At 41.7% G+C, this 15,532-nt stretch overlaps 1 protein-coding gene across 3 annotated transcripts in view; it reads right to left on the reverse strand.

The window, feature by feature from the left end:
* Positions 1 to 1,784: 1,784 nt before the first annotated feature.
* suclg2 (succinate-CoA ligase GDP-forming subunit beta) overlaps positions 1,785 to 15,532 on the reverse strand; it is a 68,228-nt gene continuing 54,480 nt past the window's right edge. For all 3 annotated transcript variants that reach the window (XM_089010699.1, XM_089010698.1, XM_089010697.1), the window contains exons 10-11: positions 14,031 to 14,151; positions 1,785 to 2,657 (exon numbers count right to left, since the gene is read on the reverse strand). In XM_089010699.1, coding sequence (XP_088866825.1) covers positions 2,545 to 2,657; positions 14,031 to 14,151 — 234 coding nt within the window. In that variant the 3' untranslated portion in view covers positions 1,785 to 2,544. The remainder of the gene's footprint in view (positions 2,658 to 14,030; positions 14,152 to 15,532) is intronic.

The raw sequence follows: 15,532 nt of genomic DNA on the forward strand, positions 1-15,532 counted from the left end.
GTGGCGGTAGCAGAGTCCGGCACTGCCACGTCTGGACAGTAGGGTTATATATAGGGCCGAAACTACCGGTAAGACTTAAGATTGCTGACGAAGCATCTTGGATAAGAAGCGAAACATCCGACACCTTCAAAGAAGTACAGATGACGGCTGAAGAACCCTTTTCATGTTTGGGAGAACTTTTGAATGAAGCAATTGCCACAAATGACACAAGTTGCAATTTTATTGAATGAAATTAGGCACTCATTATGTATTAAAGTTTGATTCCTCGGTTTCACTTTGGCCCTTTTCGCACATTACGCGCGCAGTCATAAAAAAAGTACAGAGGTCAAATATCAATGGAGATATGGATCTGGATGCCCCCATCCATTTTCGGAGGGGCTCGCCGGAGCCTATCCGAGCCGTCTTTGGGCAGTAAGCGGGTGACACCTTAAACCAGTCAATCACAAAGCACACACTGACCCCACCTCACACACGCACACACAAATATATACCTGCGGTGTATCTTTTTTCCCTTTCAAAGTTGACGACATTAAATTGATTCGCGAAGAAAAAACTGTCCATTAATTGACGTAGAAAATTCACAGCAGTCGAGTTGGACATCTTTCACAAGAGAGCATTGAAGGAAACGCACCCCCAACACCTCCCCCTCTTTCAAAGATGAGGTGATTTCAAAAAATTCTCGATTGGAACAATTCATTTTCATAAAACGAGACCCGAGACCCAAAATGTCCCACGAGAGCGACACACTATGCATTGCCTTGATATCTTAATGGTGAGCAAATATTTTCAAAGTGAAATGTAAAGGGAATCAATGAAGACAACAGAAGGAAAAGGGGCCAACAGGACAGATCAGTCGGTGACGATCGGCAGGGAAGAAAAATGATTGGCTCGATTGGTCAGCAGATTGTAAACCCAAACCCATCTGTTGTTGTTTAAACCAAACACGAGGGTGGCGTTGGAGCTGAAGGGGGGGTGCTTTTCTACTTATTGATGGCGGCCACGGCTTTCTGGGCCGCATCGTCCAGATCGTCCGCGGCCGTGATGGGCAGGCCGCTCTCGCGCAGGATCCTCTTGGCCTCGTGCACGTTGGTCCCTAAAAGGTGCAGGCGGAAGAGAAAAACAAAACCCAAATCAAAAACATGAATCCAAGGTTTTCAGAATATAGTGATACCTCGGCTTAGGAACGCCTTGGCTAACAAACTTTTCGGCTTACGAACGTTAAATTCAGGGGGTCGGGGGGTTTACAGAGCTGCAATATAAAAAGATAGGCAGACGACAGAGAGAGAGTGAGAAAATGGATAGAAAACAGTGAAATTTCGACTCGGTTCAACTTTATTGATAGTTCAAAGGCAGAGTGTAGACTGCAAGGTTAAAATATCCCATCAACTTGAAGAGATAGGACAAGCAAGGGAATCAGCTATTAATGCAGTTTCTAGTCTGCCTGCATCTGTTGCAATATCACAACTTCCAAGATGTACAACGCAGAGCTCCTTGAAACACTTGATGCAAAAAGCTATCAACCCAGCTAAACAGAACACAATTGATGAGGAACTAGGTAAAAGTATCGCAGAGAAAGCACGGCAACTTTACTCAGGTATCGTCAAGAGGCAACCTGGAAGTTCGTCATCCATTGATGATTTCAAGGCGAGCCACGGATGGTTTGAGAACTTTAAAGGACAACCGACGTCTCCGGACAAGTTGTGTCCATAATTTCTTCAAATGACTTCTACTGAAGAAACCTTTTCATGTTTGGGAGAACATTTGAATGAAGCAATTGCCACAAATGACACAAGTTGCAATTTTATTGAATGAAATTAGGCACTCATTATGTATTAAAGTTTGATTCCTCGGTTTCACTTTGGCCCTTTTCGCACATTACACGCACAGTCATAAAAAAAGTACAGAGGTCAAATATCGATGGAGATATGGATCTGGATGCCCCCATCCATTTTCGGAGGGGCTCGCCGGAGCCTATCCGAGTCATCTTTGGGCAGTAAGCGGGTGACACCTTAAACCAGTCAATCACAAAGCACACACTGACCCCACCACACACACCTGCGGTGTATCTTCTTTCCCTTTCAAAGTTGATGACATTGAATTGATTCACGAAGAAAAAGCTGTCCATTAATTGACGTAGAAAATTCACAGCAGTCGAGTTGGACATCTTTCACAAGAGAGCATTGAAGGAAACACACCCCCAACACCTCCCCCTCTTTCAAAGATGAGGTGATTTCAAAAAATTCTCGATTGGAACGATTCATTTTCATAAAACGAGACCCGAGACCCAAAATGTCCCACGAGAGCGACACACTATGCATTGCCTTGATATCTTCATGGTGAGCAAATATTTTCAAAGTGAAATGTAAAGGGAATCAATGAAGACAACAGAAGGAAAAGGGGCCAACAGGACAGATCAGTCGGTGACGATCGGCAGGGAAGAAAAATGATTGGCTCGATTGGTCAGCAGATTGTAAACCCAAACCCATCTGTTGTTGTTTAAACCAAACACGAGGGTGGCGTAGGAGCTGAAGGGGGGGTGCTTTTCTACTTATTGATGGCGGCCACGGCTTTCTGGGCCGCATCGTCCAGATCGTCCGCGGCCGTGATGGGCAGGCCGCTCTCGCGCAGGATCCTCTTGGCCTCGTGCACGTTGGTCCCTAAAAGGTGCAGGCGGAAGAGAAAAACAAAACCCAAATCAAAAACATGAATCCAAGGTTTTCAGAATATAGTGATACCTCGGTTTAGGAACGCCTTGGCTAACAAACTTTTCGGCTTACGAACGTTAAATTCAGGGGGTCGGGGGGTTTACAGAGCTGCAATATAAAAAGATAGGCAGACGACAGAGAGAGAGTGAGAAAATGGATAGAAAACAGTGAAATTTCGACTCGGTTCAACTTTATTGATAGTTCAAAGGCAGAGTGTAGACTGCAAGGTTAAAATATCCCATCAACTTGAAGAGATAGGACAAGCAAGGGAATCAGCTATTAATGCAGTTTCTAGTCTGCCTGCACCTGTTGCAATATCACAACTTCCAAGATGTACAACGCAGAGCTCCTTGAAACACTTGATGCAAAAAGCTATCAACCCAGCTAAACAGAACACAATTGATGAGGAACTAGGTAAAAGTATCGCAGAGAAAGCACGGCAACTTTACTCAGGTATCGTCAAGAGGCAACCTGGAAGTTCGTCATCCATTGATGATTTCAAGGCGAGCCACGGATGGTTTGAGAACTTTAAAGGACAACCGACGTCTCCGGACAAGTTGTGTCCATAATTTCTTCAAATGACTTCTACTGAGCTTACTTTACAAAGATTCCACCGCATATAGCTATATTTTACGTTTTAAGACTCGCGCTGAATATTCCGGAAGTCTTGTTTTAGAGTTGGTGATGAGTCCGTATGTTACGTCACTGAAGGAACGCCGAAAAAAGGACACATTGTAGCTGTCCTTCCATCACGTCAGTGCATTTTTCTGTACTTTGGTCTGATAACGTCGTGAAGGACCAAAAAGAGGCAGAAGAGTGCGACAAAGCTCCATGTAAGGAATTAATCAGCCTGTGGAAACGGGCTGATGAATTCCTTATACGGCTTTGTCGCCATGTTCTGCCTTTTTTGGGTGCGACATTTCCCACCCCTGATGCCTCAAAATGACACGGAATAAATTATTTAATAGATTGCAAACATGTATGCTTTCTTCTTCAGAACTATTTGAATCATATTCATAACTGGATGAGTAACAAGAAAGCATATTCTCTAAATCTGAAGCCATTGTTTTGATTCTCGAGCAAGGCAAGACGTCTTGCCGTGACACCAAGAACGTGGGGGCGGGACCTTCTGAAACTGGCCACTTCCTGTTTCAAATTGAAGTACTTTTTAGACACTTTAAGTCATTTTTATTGGTGTTTTGCATTTGACTAAAAATACCACACTGCATGTTTTGGGTATTTTAGATCAAGGGTGCTCATTACGTCGATCGAGATCTACTGGTCGATCGCGGAGGTAGTACTGGTCGATCGCAGCGTGACAGTAAAAAAACATTTATCAGCCTATCAAACGTCCCATCACTTGATTGACATACAGGGCAACCATTCAGATGACAACTAAATTTTGACATTTAGGTCGCCGCGCATGCGTAAACAACGGCGCTAAGCGCAGCAAAATTTACTAGCTAGTCAGCAAATTACCTCAGATTTTAAACCCTTGCTAAAACATATGGTGATCAAAATGAGTGAGAAAGCTGGACCAAGTAAGAAGGCAAAAACATATTACTTTCATACGGAATGGGAGGTGGACTTTTTCTTCACTTTCAAAATTCTTGAATTACCATTGCATAATCCACCAACAAGCATTATGCGCTAAAATACTCAACATGAGGAAATGTGCTACCTCCTTGACTGCATTATTCAGCTCCACTTATTTATGTGAGTCAGCCTTTTCCTACATGAAAATCATGAAGTCCAAATACCATTCCACCATGACTGATGAACATTTGGAAATGTGCTTGAGGCTGGCTGTCAGCAGCTACTGTCCCTGGCTGATTCAATTCAGTGCAAGTCATCAAAGTAAACTCAGGTAATTACAAAAAATGTTAATACAGTAAAGTCTCGTTATATCGATATTCAAGGGAGTCCGAAAAAATATCGATATAACAGAGACTATCGATATATCCGACCCTGTTTGCATGTAATTTTCTCCGTGCGTGCATAGAAATAGTATCGATATAACCGGGACTATCGATATATCCGATATCGATATAACGAGACTTTACTGTAGTTATTTATTATGTTATGTATATGTAGTTATTGTGTGTTGCAATATGGCTTTTTCAGTTATGCAAGGTACATCAACATACATTGTATATACGAAGAATCCTTAATACATTTGAAAATAATTATGTTTTGCATTTTTTGTAGTGGGTAGATCATTTTGACTTGGTTGTTTTTATAAGTAGCTCGTAAGCTGAAAAAGTGTGAGCACCCCTGTTTGAGATGCTATAAAACGTTTTTCTGATGTAAGTTAGGACACAAAAAAGTGACGTTGGTTGTCCTTTAAGCGTCGTACAGGGATTCATAGTGTCATTCGTTATGGTGAGGCAGCCAGTTCTGATGATAAAGCTGCCAAAGCTTACAAGGAGTCATTCCTCAAGATGGTGAAAGAAGAAGGCGACGTTCCTCATGAAGTGTTTAATGCTGATGAAATGGGCCACTCCATTCCATCCATTTTCCATACCACTTATTCCTCACTAGGGTCGCGGGGGGTGCTGGAGCCTATCCCAGCTGTCTTCGGGCACGAGGCGGGGGACACCCTGAATTGGTTGCCAGCCAATCGCAGGGCACACAGAGACAAACAACAGTGACTTTCCCACTCACACGTACACTGTAAACCCGAACAGTACTACTGACTCAGTCATTAAGGTCAGTAAACTCAAAAGCCGATTTTTTTGTTTCAAAAACTCAAATGTTTTGAGTTTTCTGAATGAGTCCTGCGTTTTTAATTTGCAGTAGATCAATACTTTTGAGTTCATGGCAATTGTATACTCAAATATTTTAAGTAAACGGCAGGAAGCTGCGTGATGGCGTCACTGGACGCCATTTGAATTCTCAACGGCTGAATCGAGCAGAGACCGACAGATTATTTATCTTAAATTAGGGTGGAAAGACAAACAATAGTATTTTATTTATATATAATAAGGAAAGGAATATTTTGGAAAATCCGTTTGGGGCTCTTGCCGCCTTTGCAAGCTAGCAAAGATGCTAGTTTGTGGTCGTGCTTGCGACTGAGGACATCGTCCACCGCTCGAGCCAAAGACTTCTCCTAGTGTTACGAGCTCTTCTGTGGTAAGTCGGAAAGTTTCTTCAACGTCTCTTGTTTGTTGAAAGACACAGCAGTGTTATTAAAAGAATTGTACCGTGCAGGTTTGTTTGGGCGGTGGTGGAGTAATATTTATCACGGGGTGTTGCAAGTTATGTTTGTGTCGGCGAAGGTCAGAGAATAATCGTCAAATGGGTGTTAAATTAAGTTTTATATGAACTTCAAAAGTTATAAGGGTCATCCGAAATCCGCCACACAGAGGGTGCAACGCCTGCAGGTTGGTGCTTTGACTTAACTTTGTTTGCAAACGGCAGGCAGCACAAGAAGTCATGCTCATTCACCGTGTAACAGTTGTGCAGCTGCTTTAAGAAGGCACTAAGTAAATATAATGCTAGCCAAATAAAATATCACTATGTACAATTGGTGTAGTTTTAAATGGTCACTCATGTGTAAACATAAAACTTTTTAAATGTATTTTTGGCACATTAAGGATACTGAGAGAGCTGTTCGAGGCCAAGTCATCAAACTGCGAACACCTGACTGGCTTGATGGCATCATTTAATCTGGTAAATTAGATTATTTATTCAATTTAAAAAGTAAACATGGATCAAGGTGTTTTATTAAATTAAAGGATTACATTTGTTGTCTGTTTTTTCTCTTCAACCTTTTAGCTCCAGGGTGGAAATTGAGTAACACCACCATTATCTAAAGTATGTTTACATTTTTATTCATGATACATGATTAATTACCTGATGCATATTAAAAATAATATACGTATGTTGGTATTTTTTTATATTGAACAGAATTTTACCTAAACTTAATTCTCCATAGGGCATGTACTGGTTTGAGATGCTGAAGACAAGTACAAGCTTTTTGCTGATAATTTTACTATTATGGGACAAAAAAAAAAACACCACAGGCTTGTCTTCAGCCCAAGAAGACACAAAATAAAATCACAGTCGCTGAGAAGAAGGAGATAATTGAAAAACACGAACGAGGTGTGCATTTGTGTGATTTAGTGGCCGAGCACGGCTATGCTAAGTCAACCATTGCTACCATTTTCCGGAACAGAAAAGCCATCAAAGGTGTGTCTGTTGCAAAAGGTGTTTCCGTGCTCTCAAAGCGACGGTCTCGGGCAATCGAAGAAGTCGAAAAACTTCTGTTAATTTGGATTAACGAAAAGCAGCTATCCGGCGACAGCGTGAGTAAAGCTATTTTATGCGAGAAAGCACGGCTAATTCACGCCGATATCGCCATGCGCCAACCTGGAAGTTCGGCGCTTATTGAGGATTTTAAAGCCAGCAACGGATGGTTCGAGAACATCTGAGGGCGAGGAGGAGATGGCTGCCGCATCAAGAGAGCTCATAAAGGAAATGTTGGCAAAGTGGAATGATGTGCAGGCTTTTACCGAACAGTTCCATCCAGAAAATACTGTGGCTATGACAATCATCAACATGATGAACGATAATGTGATGCCTCAGTTTCGTAAGACCTTACAAGTCAGAAAGCAACAGGTGTCAATTAAGAGGTTTTTAAGCAGCAAAAATGATGAGGAGTCTCCAAAGAAGCAAAGAAGAGAAGCCACACCAGAGGTTAAGTTACCAACAGTCCTTATGGAAGGTGACTCTCCTTCCATAAGCCATCAACGACCATCAAAAAGGTAAACAGAACTTTATTTTACAGCACAGTTTATTCCTTTAATTACAGTCCTCATCTAATGTGCCTCTCTTTCCAAACAGCAATTCCCTCTGACCTTCGACCTCCAACACCATTCCATCAAGCCATCAATGACCATCACAAATGTAAATAAAGTGACTTCATTATATAGTGCAGTGTATTTCTTTCATTACAATCCAATAGTACATTTATTATACATAGAATAAGATATGTTGTGTGTAGTTTTAAGGCTTATTTAATTGAAAAGTATATTTTATGGAAACCCGGGAACGGATTATTCCCATTTTAATGGTTTCCTATGGGAATATGTTTTTTGTGATACACACATTTTGGCTTACACACTCTGTCTTGGAACCAATTAGGTTCGTAAGCTGAGGTCTCACTGTACTGCAATGTTAAGGTCCTGTCGCTTTCCCCAAATTAAAACTTGGCTTTTATCTCCTCTTGCTTTTGATAAAGGAACAGCATGATATACACGAGACGCGGTCTGGCCCTTCGTGCTCTTGCTTCATACCTACGAGAAGATGACTCAGAGTTCTTCAATACATGCAATGTATGTATTGCCTGACTTAACACAAATGTCTATTGATGGCTACAATATATGCTATACATGTTATCTTTTTTGAGCAAACCAAATCTGACTTAAATATCACAGTGATCATCTATTCAGCCTGGCCTATTGGTGCTGAGGCATTACTTCTTTTTTCAAGGCCAAGCTTTTAAGAAATCTGTGACAAATGTATGCCTCTTGTTGAATGTAGAAAGTAGTTGAGTTTAAAAAAAGTAAAATATCGAGGAAGAAAGAATATCTCTGTCTCATATTATTTGTCAAACAGATGCATTCACATCTCTAGTATTCCATTCCTGAGATAGCAATTCAAGCATGAGACCTGCTTTTCAAGCGAACATGCTTGTACTCTGGCACTGTACTCGATTCAGTGACCGAGCACATGCATGTTTGTGGTAATTCTTATAAAACAAAACAGACATTAGGCCCAAGAATACTTAAGTGCCTACCTGGGTTCCTAATGTGAAAAAAATCCCAAAACCACATTTGGCCGAGATTTTCGAGTCAAGATAAAGAGAACAAATCATGACTCCTAAAAGCCTGTTAATTTAACCAACTAACTTAACTAAGTTGCATGAAAGTGTTGTTTAAAGACAAGGAAATGTAAAAATCTTTATTTCTGCATGAAATTCCAGTGCATAACCCCAAATCCAGCTTCTTGACTCATCTCTATAACATTTTACTTTATTCAGTATGTGTACGTTTGTGTGCATTTTGCAGTGCGAAGAGGATCCAGACATTGAAAACACTCCTGTAGCACTTCTCTCCGTGACAACTGACAACCTCACTAGCGCCATCTTGTTTAACCCCGACAGCATTTCTGTTGTGATAGAAGATGGCATTATTGTGAGATGTCTCCCCAGGTTGGCTGATGCACACCTCCTCTTGTTTGGTTTAATGTATGCATTGCATTTAGATTATCCCAAAAAATTAATCCACACATTGACCTTCATTCAGAAAATACTGCTGTTTTGATGATAACAGACCACTCAAACCACGCCTGCTAAGTTTGAAAAATGCTTTGTTCCGCAATATTGGAGGCACCAGTGCCTCCAATATTACGGAACAAAGCAACACTCGATAAGTAATTTCATAGTTTTACTCTGCTTTGTATACCTCAACATTGATGTACTGTTTGTGACTGATTTTCTATGAATAATTTGATGTGTAAACTTGGATTCCACCAAAATGTGTTTTTTCATTTCATGAATACTGTTTGTTTTTAGTAAGTTCTGCCTTGATTTGCACCTTATAACGAGTACATTGAAATGTATTCTCTTTATCTTGTATTTATTCCAGTATATGCTTATCAGAGAATTAATTTTTTTACAGAACAGCAGAGCATAATTTTTTGTTTTTTTTTTCTGTTTTGTTGTGTTTATTTCACATCTTTATCACAATGTTGTGTTAATTACAAAAAAAGAACTGCTCAGGGGTTTATTTGTTGTTTTGGTACGTGGACATGCTGTGCATTTTGGTACTATTATCATTAATGTTTTATCAAAGGTTGTTTTAAACCTTAATAAAAAAATGTGCACTAAAACATACATGTGAGGTGGGTTTTTGTTTTTAGACATAGAAGGCAAATGTAAGTACAGTATACATCAATGTATGTTTTCATGTAACATTATAAATTTGAGTTGGTTAAGCTTAAATATGAAACCTAATTTTAACTTAAAATTTAAGATAACAACAACAACAAACATTAGAGTAAACTGAAAGTACATATTTTAAGTTCATTCAAACTCATAACATTTATGTCCAATCAAACTCATAACATTTAAGTTCAGTCAAACCCATAACAGTTATTTCCGCTACTCAAAATTTTTGAGTAAACTGTACTCAAAAATTTAGAGTAAACTGTACAAAAAAATTGACGTAATCAGTTGCCACAAAAGTTTCCTTATAAGGACAATTTGGAGTGTTCTATCTGCCTGCCATGCATGTTTTTGGAATGTGGGAGGAAACCGGAGAACCCGGAGAGGGCCCACGAGGGCCCGGGGAGAACATGCAGGCTCCACACGGGGAGGCCGGAGCGGGACGTGAACCGGCAACCTCCGCACCGTGAAGCCCGTGTGCTAACCAATAGACTACCGGGCCGCCCCCACTCCATTCCATCAATAATAATAATAATAATAATAATAATAATAATAATAATAATACATACAGCCCCGTAGTCGAGTGGTTAGCATGCCGCCTGGGTTTGCTCCGGGTCCTCCGGTTCCCTCCCACATTCAAAAAATATGGATGGGAGGCTGATTGAACACTCCAAATTGACCCGAGGTGTGAGTGTGAGAGTGGCTGTTGTATGTCTTTGTGTGCGCTGCGATTGGCTGGCAACCAATTCAAGGTGTCCCCCGCCTCGTGTCCGAAGACAGCTGGGATAGGCTCCAGCACCCACCGCGACCCTGATGAGGAATAAGCGGTATGGAAAATGGATGGATGGAATACATTACATTTTAAGCGCCTTTCAAAGCCATCAATGACCATCACAAAGGTCAATGAAATGACTTTATTATACAGTAGAGGTTATTTCTTCAATTACCATAGCACATTTATTATACGTAAAATAACGTATATTTTGGGTAGTTTTAAGGCTTAGAAAATTAGAAAGTAGAAAATCATGTTTTATGGGGACCTGGGAACGGATTATTCTCATTTTAATAGTTTCCTATGGGAAATTAATTGTTGGGATACACACTTTTCACCTTACACACTCTGTCTGGGAACCAATTGAGTTCGTAAGCCAAGGTATCACTGTACATGGTACCGGCATCGGCACACATGCTGTCAAATAGCCGCTTTCGTTTGAAGCAATCAGATTTAGTTTTAACCATCCGATTAAAAGTCCATTTCAAATGTTTGGGATGTGCGCACCCGGGATCGGCGTGGCAGCCAAAAACCGAACGGAAGAAATATAAACAAAGGTCGGGGCATGTGCAGTTGCTTTGTCTGGAATCCGCAGTTGCCAGCCGCCGTATGCGCCGCTGGCTTGCCACTAGAACAGGGGACTCAAACTTAATTTATCCGGGGACCGCTTGAGGCAGAGTCTGGGTGAGGCTGGGCCGCATTAGGATTTCCACAAGAAAGGCACAGATAAAACATTTCAATGTTCTCAAAATGTTTATTTTTAACACACAAAAAAATAATTAAATAAATAAATAGAAAAATGAATAAAAAATAAATTAACCAGTAATAAATAAAATAATTATAATGATCATAAGGCAGACGACTGAAAAAAAAAACACAGGAAAATTACTTATTTTCATAAAGTTTCAAATGTCTGTATTCAGTCCTTTAACCTTTAACTTTCTGAACATAATGAAAATATTGAACATGAACTGTCCTCAACATGGCTTCTCTAGCCTACTTCTTGCTGCTAGAGACCTGGCAGCGCTTCTTTTCACAATGCCGAGCCACATTTGGCTTGAAGGAGGAGGCAGTGGAGAATCTGTGTAGGGCTTGAAGATGCTCATCAGTAAGTCTGGACCTGTACTTGGACTTATTGAAGTTCAAGGTGGAGAAGAGCTTCTCACATAAGTATGTGCTCCCAAAAAGACACATGGTCTGCTTGAACATTCGGGAAAGTTCAGGGAAGCTGGGGGTTAACTCTCTCAAACATTGCCCAAGTTTGTCTGCTTCTCCATTCACATTCCTGAATTTGGCTTTGAGTGCAGAGTTGCACTCTAGGTCACAGAGCTCCATTTGGAACACAGGAGGGGCACCTTGCACATCAAACGAGAATGGGTCCGCAAACATTTTAAATGTGGCTATGTGCGTCTAGAAGTCTGCAAATCTGTGATAAAATTCCCTCTGGAGCTCCAAAATGGTGGTTTGTTCCATGATTTGTTCAGCTCCACACACAAGTTTCATTGACATCAATCATGCGGGCCGCACTAACATTAATCTTTCATGTCAAGGCGGGCCGCAAAATATTCTTTCGGGGGTCGCAGTTGGCCCGCGGGCCGCGAGTGTGAGACCACTGCATTAGAACAAGACGGCAGCAGATGCTGCCTGACATAGCGTGAGTGAGAGAGAGACACCCCCCACACAGCCACACAGACTGAGCCACGGGCTGGCCACCACCATGAAAACAAACACAAAGCTGACAAGGATGTCACAACTCAAGGGTGTGGGGCGTCCAACAGCGCAAAGGTTCAATCCAGCCACACTGGGCCTAAAGCTCTTTGCCTTCTTGGCTTGCTGCCACTAGGTGCTGCTGCAGAGCCACTCTGTTGCGGAACAAAGGGTTTTTTTCCTTCAAGTCACAGTCACACGTGACTTTGCCAAAAAAATTCTCTCCACAGCCGATGTGAGCATCCTCGTCGGTAGTGGGAATACTTCCCTTTCACTCTGCCTTTCTGAAATTAAATCCTGGTTTACCCATAACTTCCTCAAACTTAACAGCAAAAAAACTGAAATTCTCCTCGTTGGTATCAAATCCACATTAAGCCAAGCAAAGAGTTTGTCAGAGATGTTCGGTCGGACACCGTGGACAAAGGCTTGAACACAGCAAGATTGTCTTTTACTGCCGGAAGGGGACGCAGTCGTTCATGACAGACGCCCAATTTCTGCAGCCCTCTGCCAAGCTATTTATTGAGAGTATACGCAAATTAAAGTGATACATTAGTAAAACATAGTTTTCTTGATTAGAATACCACGCCCTGGACGCTCTAAGTACCAACAGCTGTAAGCAATAAAACATAGTCTTTGCCATGAACTGATAAATTTGTAACCTGGCTAATGAGCTCTTCCTGTGAGGGAGTTTCAAGTCCTAAATTACTCCTATGACGAAGGAGTTTTCCCAAGTCCTAAATACTGTCCAAGGCCAGATCTCCAAGATGAAGATGACAGTTTAACAAGCTGTGTTCAGATTGACCCATAGTTTCTGTGCTGTCATTGTGTACTCGAGTCAGACATGTTCAATAAGCATATAACATGAAACTTTTAAATATGATAATTTATATTCTGTCTACTTTGACCCTTTCTCCCTCCCATCAGGTCAAAAGCCTAGATGTCATCCTTGACAGGACACTATCTTCCCACTCCCATATAAATAGCTTAACCCGATCTGCGTACTGTACTTCCACTTACGCAATATCAATCGTCTTCGCATGTCTCTTACCCCTCACACCACTGCTATCCTCGTTCATAGTCTTGTCACCTGCCGGGATTGACTATAGCAATTCACTTCTCCTTGGTGTCCCTCCGAAACTTCTCCACAAACTTCAACTCATCCAGAATTATTCAGCTTGGATCATCACCAGAACCTCATGTTTTCACCACATCACCCACGTCCTCCGAGAGCTCCACTGGCTCCCGGTCAAATATAGAATCAACTTTAAAATTCTTCTTTATCCATTTAAAGCTATCCATAACCTTGCCCCCCATCCCTATCTGACCTTCTTCAAATTTCTATTCCCTCTCATTCCCTCAGATCCTCTTCCTCCCTCCACCTCGGTTTGCCCCCTGCCCGTCTCAGCACAATAGGGGACAGAGCTTCCAGCTGCTCTGCCACCAAACTCTGGAACTCACTTCCTCCCAACATTCGTAACATGGATTCTCTTCCCATCTTCAAATCCCATCTCAAAACCCACCTATTTAAAATTGCATTTTCTGTGTAGCTCTTTCTTGTTTCTATTTATAATTGCAATTTATTTATTGTATTCTATTTGTGATTGTACTTTATTTATTATTGTATCTATGTTTGTCTATGACTGCAAAGTGTCCTTAGGAACTTTGAAAGGCGCTTAAAATAAAATTTATTATTATTCTCGCGATCAGTGGGAATCGCGGTGTGTCTTTTCTCCTCTCGATTAAAATGACCTTTGAATGGGGCGAGCCCATCACGGAGAAGCTAAGTGCCAGCGACATTGCCGCCGCCCACCCACATGGACACCCTAGCGAGCGGAGTCGATGCAAGCCGGTGCGGCAATGCGATGGCGGAACCCTCCGCTTTCTAGAGCTTTCTTACCTTCCAGCCTGACCACAAGAGGCACTTTGAGTTCCAGCTCCCGGCAGGCCTTGGTGATCCCGTTGGCAATGATTGCGCAGTTGACAATCCCGCCAAAAATGTTTACCAGGATGGCCTCCACCTGAAATGGACAAGATGAGGCCTGACTTACTGAAGGTCAAATATGCTCCTTGCATGACAGATTGCACAGATCACATTTATTTCCTCTCAATCCTCGGCGCATTTGTACGCCACACTCGCCAGATGCGAATGAAAATACTGTCAACTGTTGCATTTGTAATGCAGCGTCGTGGCTTATGTGAAACACGATTGGCTGCCTCGGGTATGAAATGTAAGTCATGCAATTTCCTCAATGGAAATTGCAGGACCATTTTGCTCTTGATCGGATTTTAAGAATCTGCACACTTTGAGACTCTTCGACAACTTGTACCTCCTCACTCAAGAAGTTGTACTCAAGTCCAGCGCAAGTACTTTTGTCACCTCTACTTTTTTTACAGTGATACCTCGGTTTACAAACCCCTTGGCTTACGAACTTTTCGGTTTACGAACGTTAAATTTATGAAACTGTTACCTTGGCATACAAACTATTCTTCGGGATACACACGGAGATGCCACAATGAGTGATGTGTCGTTTGCGAACGAGCCCGTTCTCCTAACAAGAAAATGGCAGCCGGCTTATTTTGGTCCTCTATTCCCCGCCCCCAGTCATCGGTAAAGCCACGTAATTGCTCAAGAACGCAGCAGTGAAGGGGGAGGGGTTTTCAGACAGAGAGAGAGTGAAGCCATTCTCCAAAAAAGAGAATGGCTGCCGACATGGTTTTTGTCCTCTATTACCCGCCCCCAGTCTTTGGTTAAAGCCACGTGATTGGTCAAGAACGCAGCAGTGAAGGGAGGTGGTTTAAACATTAAAGAGACAGCCAGACGACAGAGAGAGTTACAAAATGGATAGAAAACAGTGACATTTGGTATTTGGCAAAGGCAGAGTGTAGACTGCAAGGTTGAAGTTCCCATCAATCAGGCTCGACAAATAACGCACACGAGCCATCAGTTCAATTTGAAATGAAAAGACAAGCACGGAAACCAGCTATTAATGATGTTTCTGGTGTGTCTGCTTGCATCTGTTGCTGTTGCAATTGCAATATCACAACTTCCAAAATGTACAACTCAGAGCTCCTTGAGACACTTTATGCAAAAAGCTATCCATTCCATCAAGCCATCGACCATCACAAAGGTAAATTAAATGACTGTTGTACAGTACAGTTTATTTCTTTAATTATAATACCATTTTGTTCTTTTGACTTCAAGACGGCGCCGCGAGAGTGGCTGCCTTTCCAGCAGCTCATGTATTTTGTTTTTCTACTTTCATTCCTTTCATCACTTTGCTGCTGTGAAATGTAAATTTCTCCACTGTGAGACTAATAAAGGCATATCCAATCCAATCACATTTATTATACATAAAATAAGGTATATTGGTCCGTTGAGCATCCATGGTTCGGACATTG

The sequence above is a fragment of the Hippocampus bargibanti genome, linkage group LG12 (assembly GCF_051943395.1).
Source record: "Hippocampus bargibanti isolate YZ-2025 linkage group LG12, ASM5194339v1, whole genome shotgun sequence".
Taxonomy (NCBI): domain Eukaryota; kingdom Metazoa; phylum Chordata; class Actinopteri; order Syngnathiformes; family Syngnathidae; genus Hippocampus; species Hippocampus bargibanti.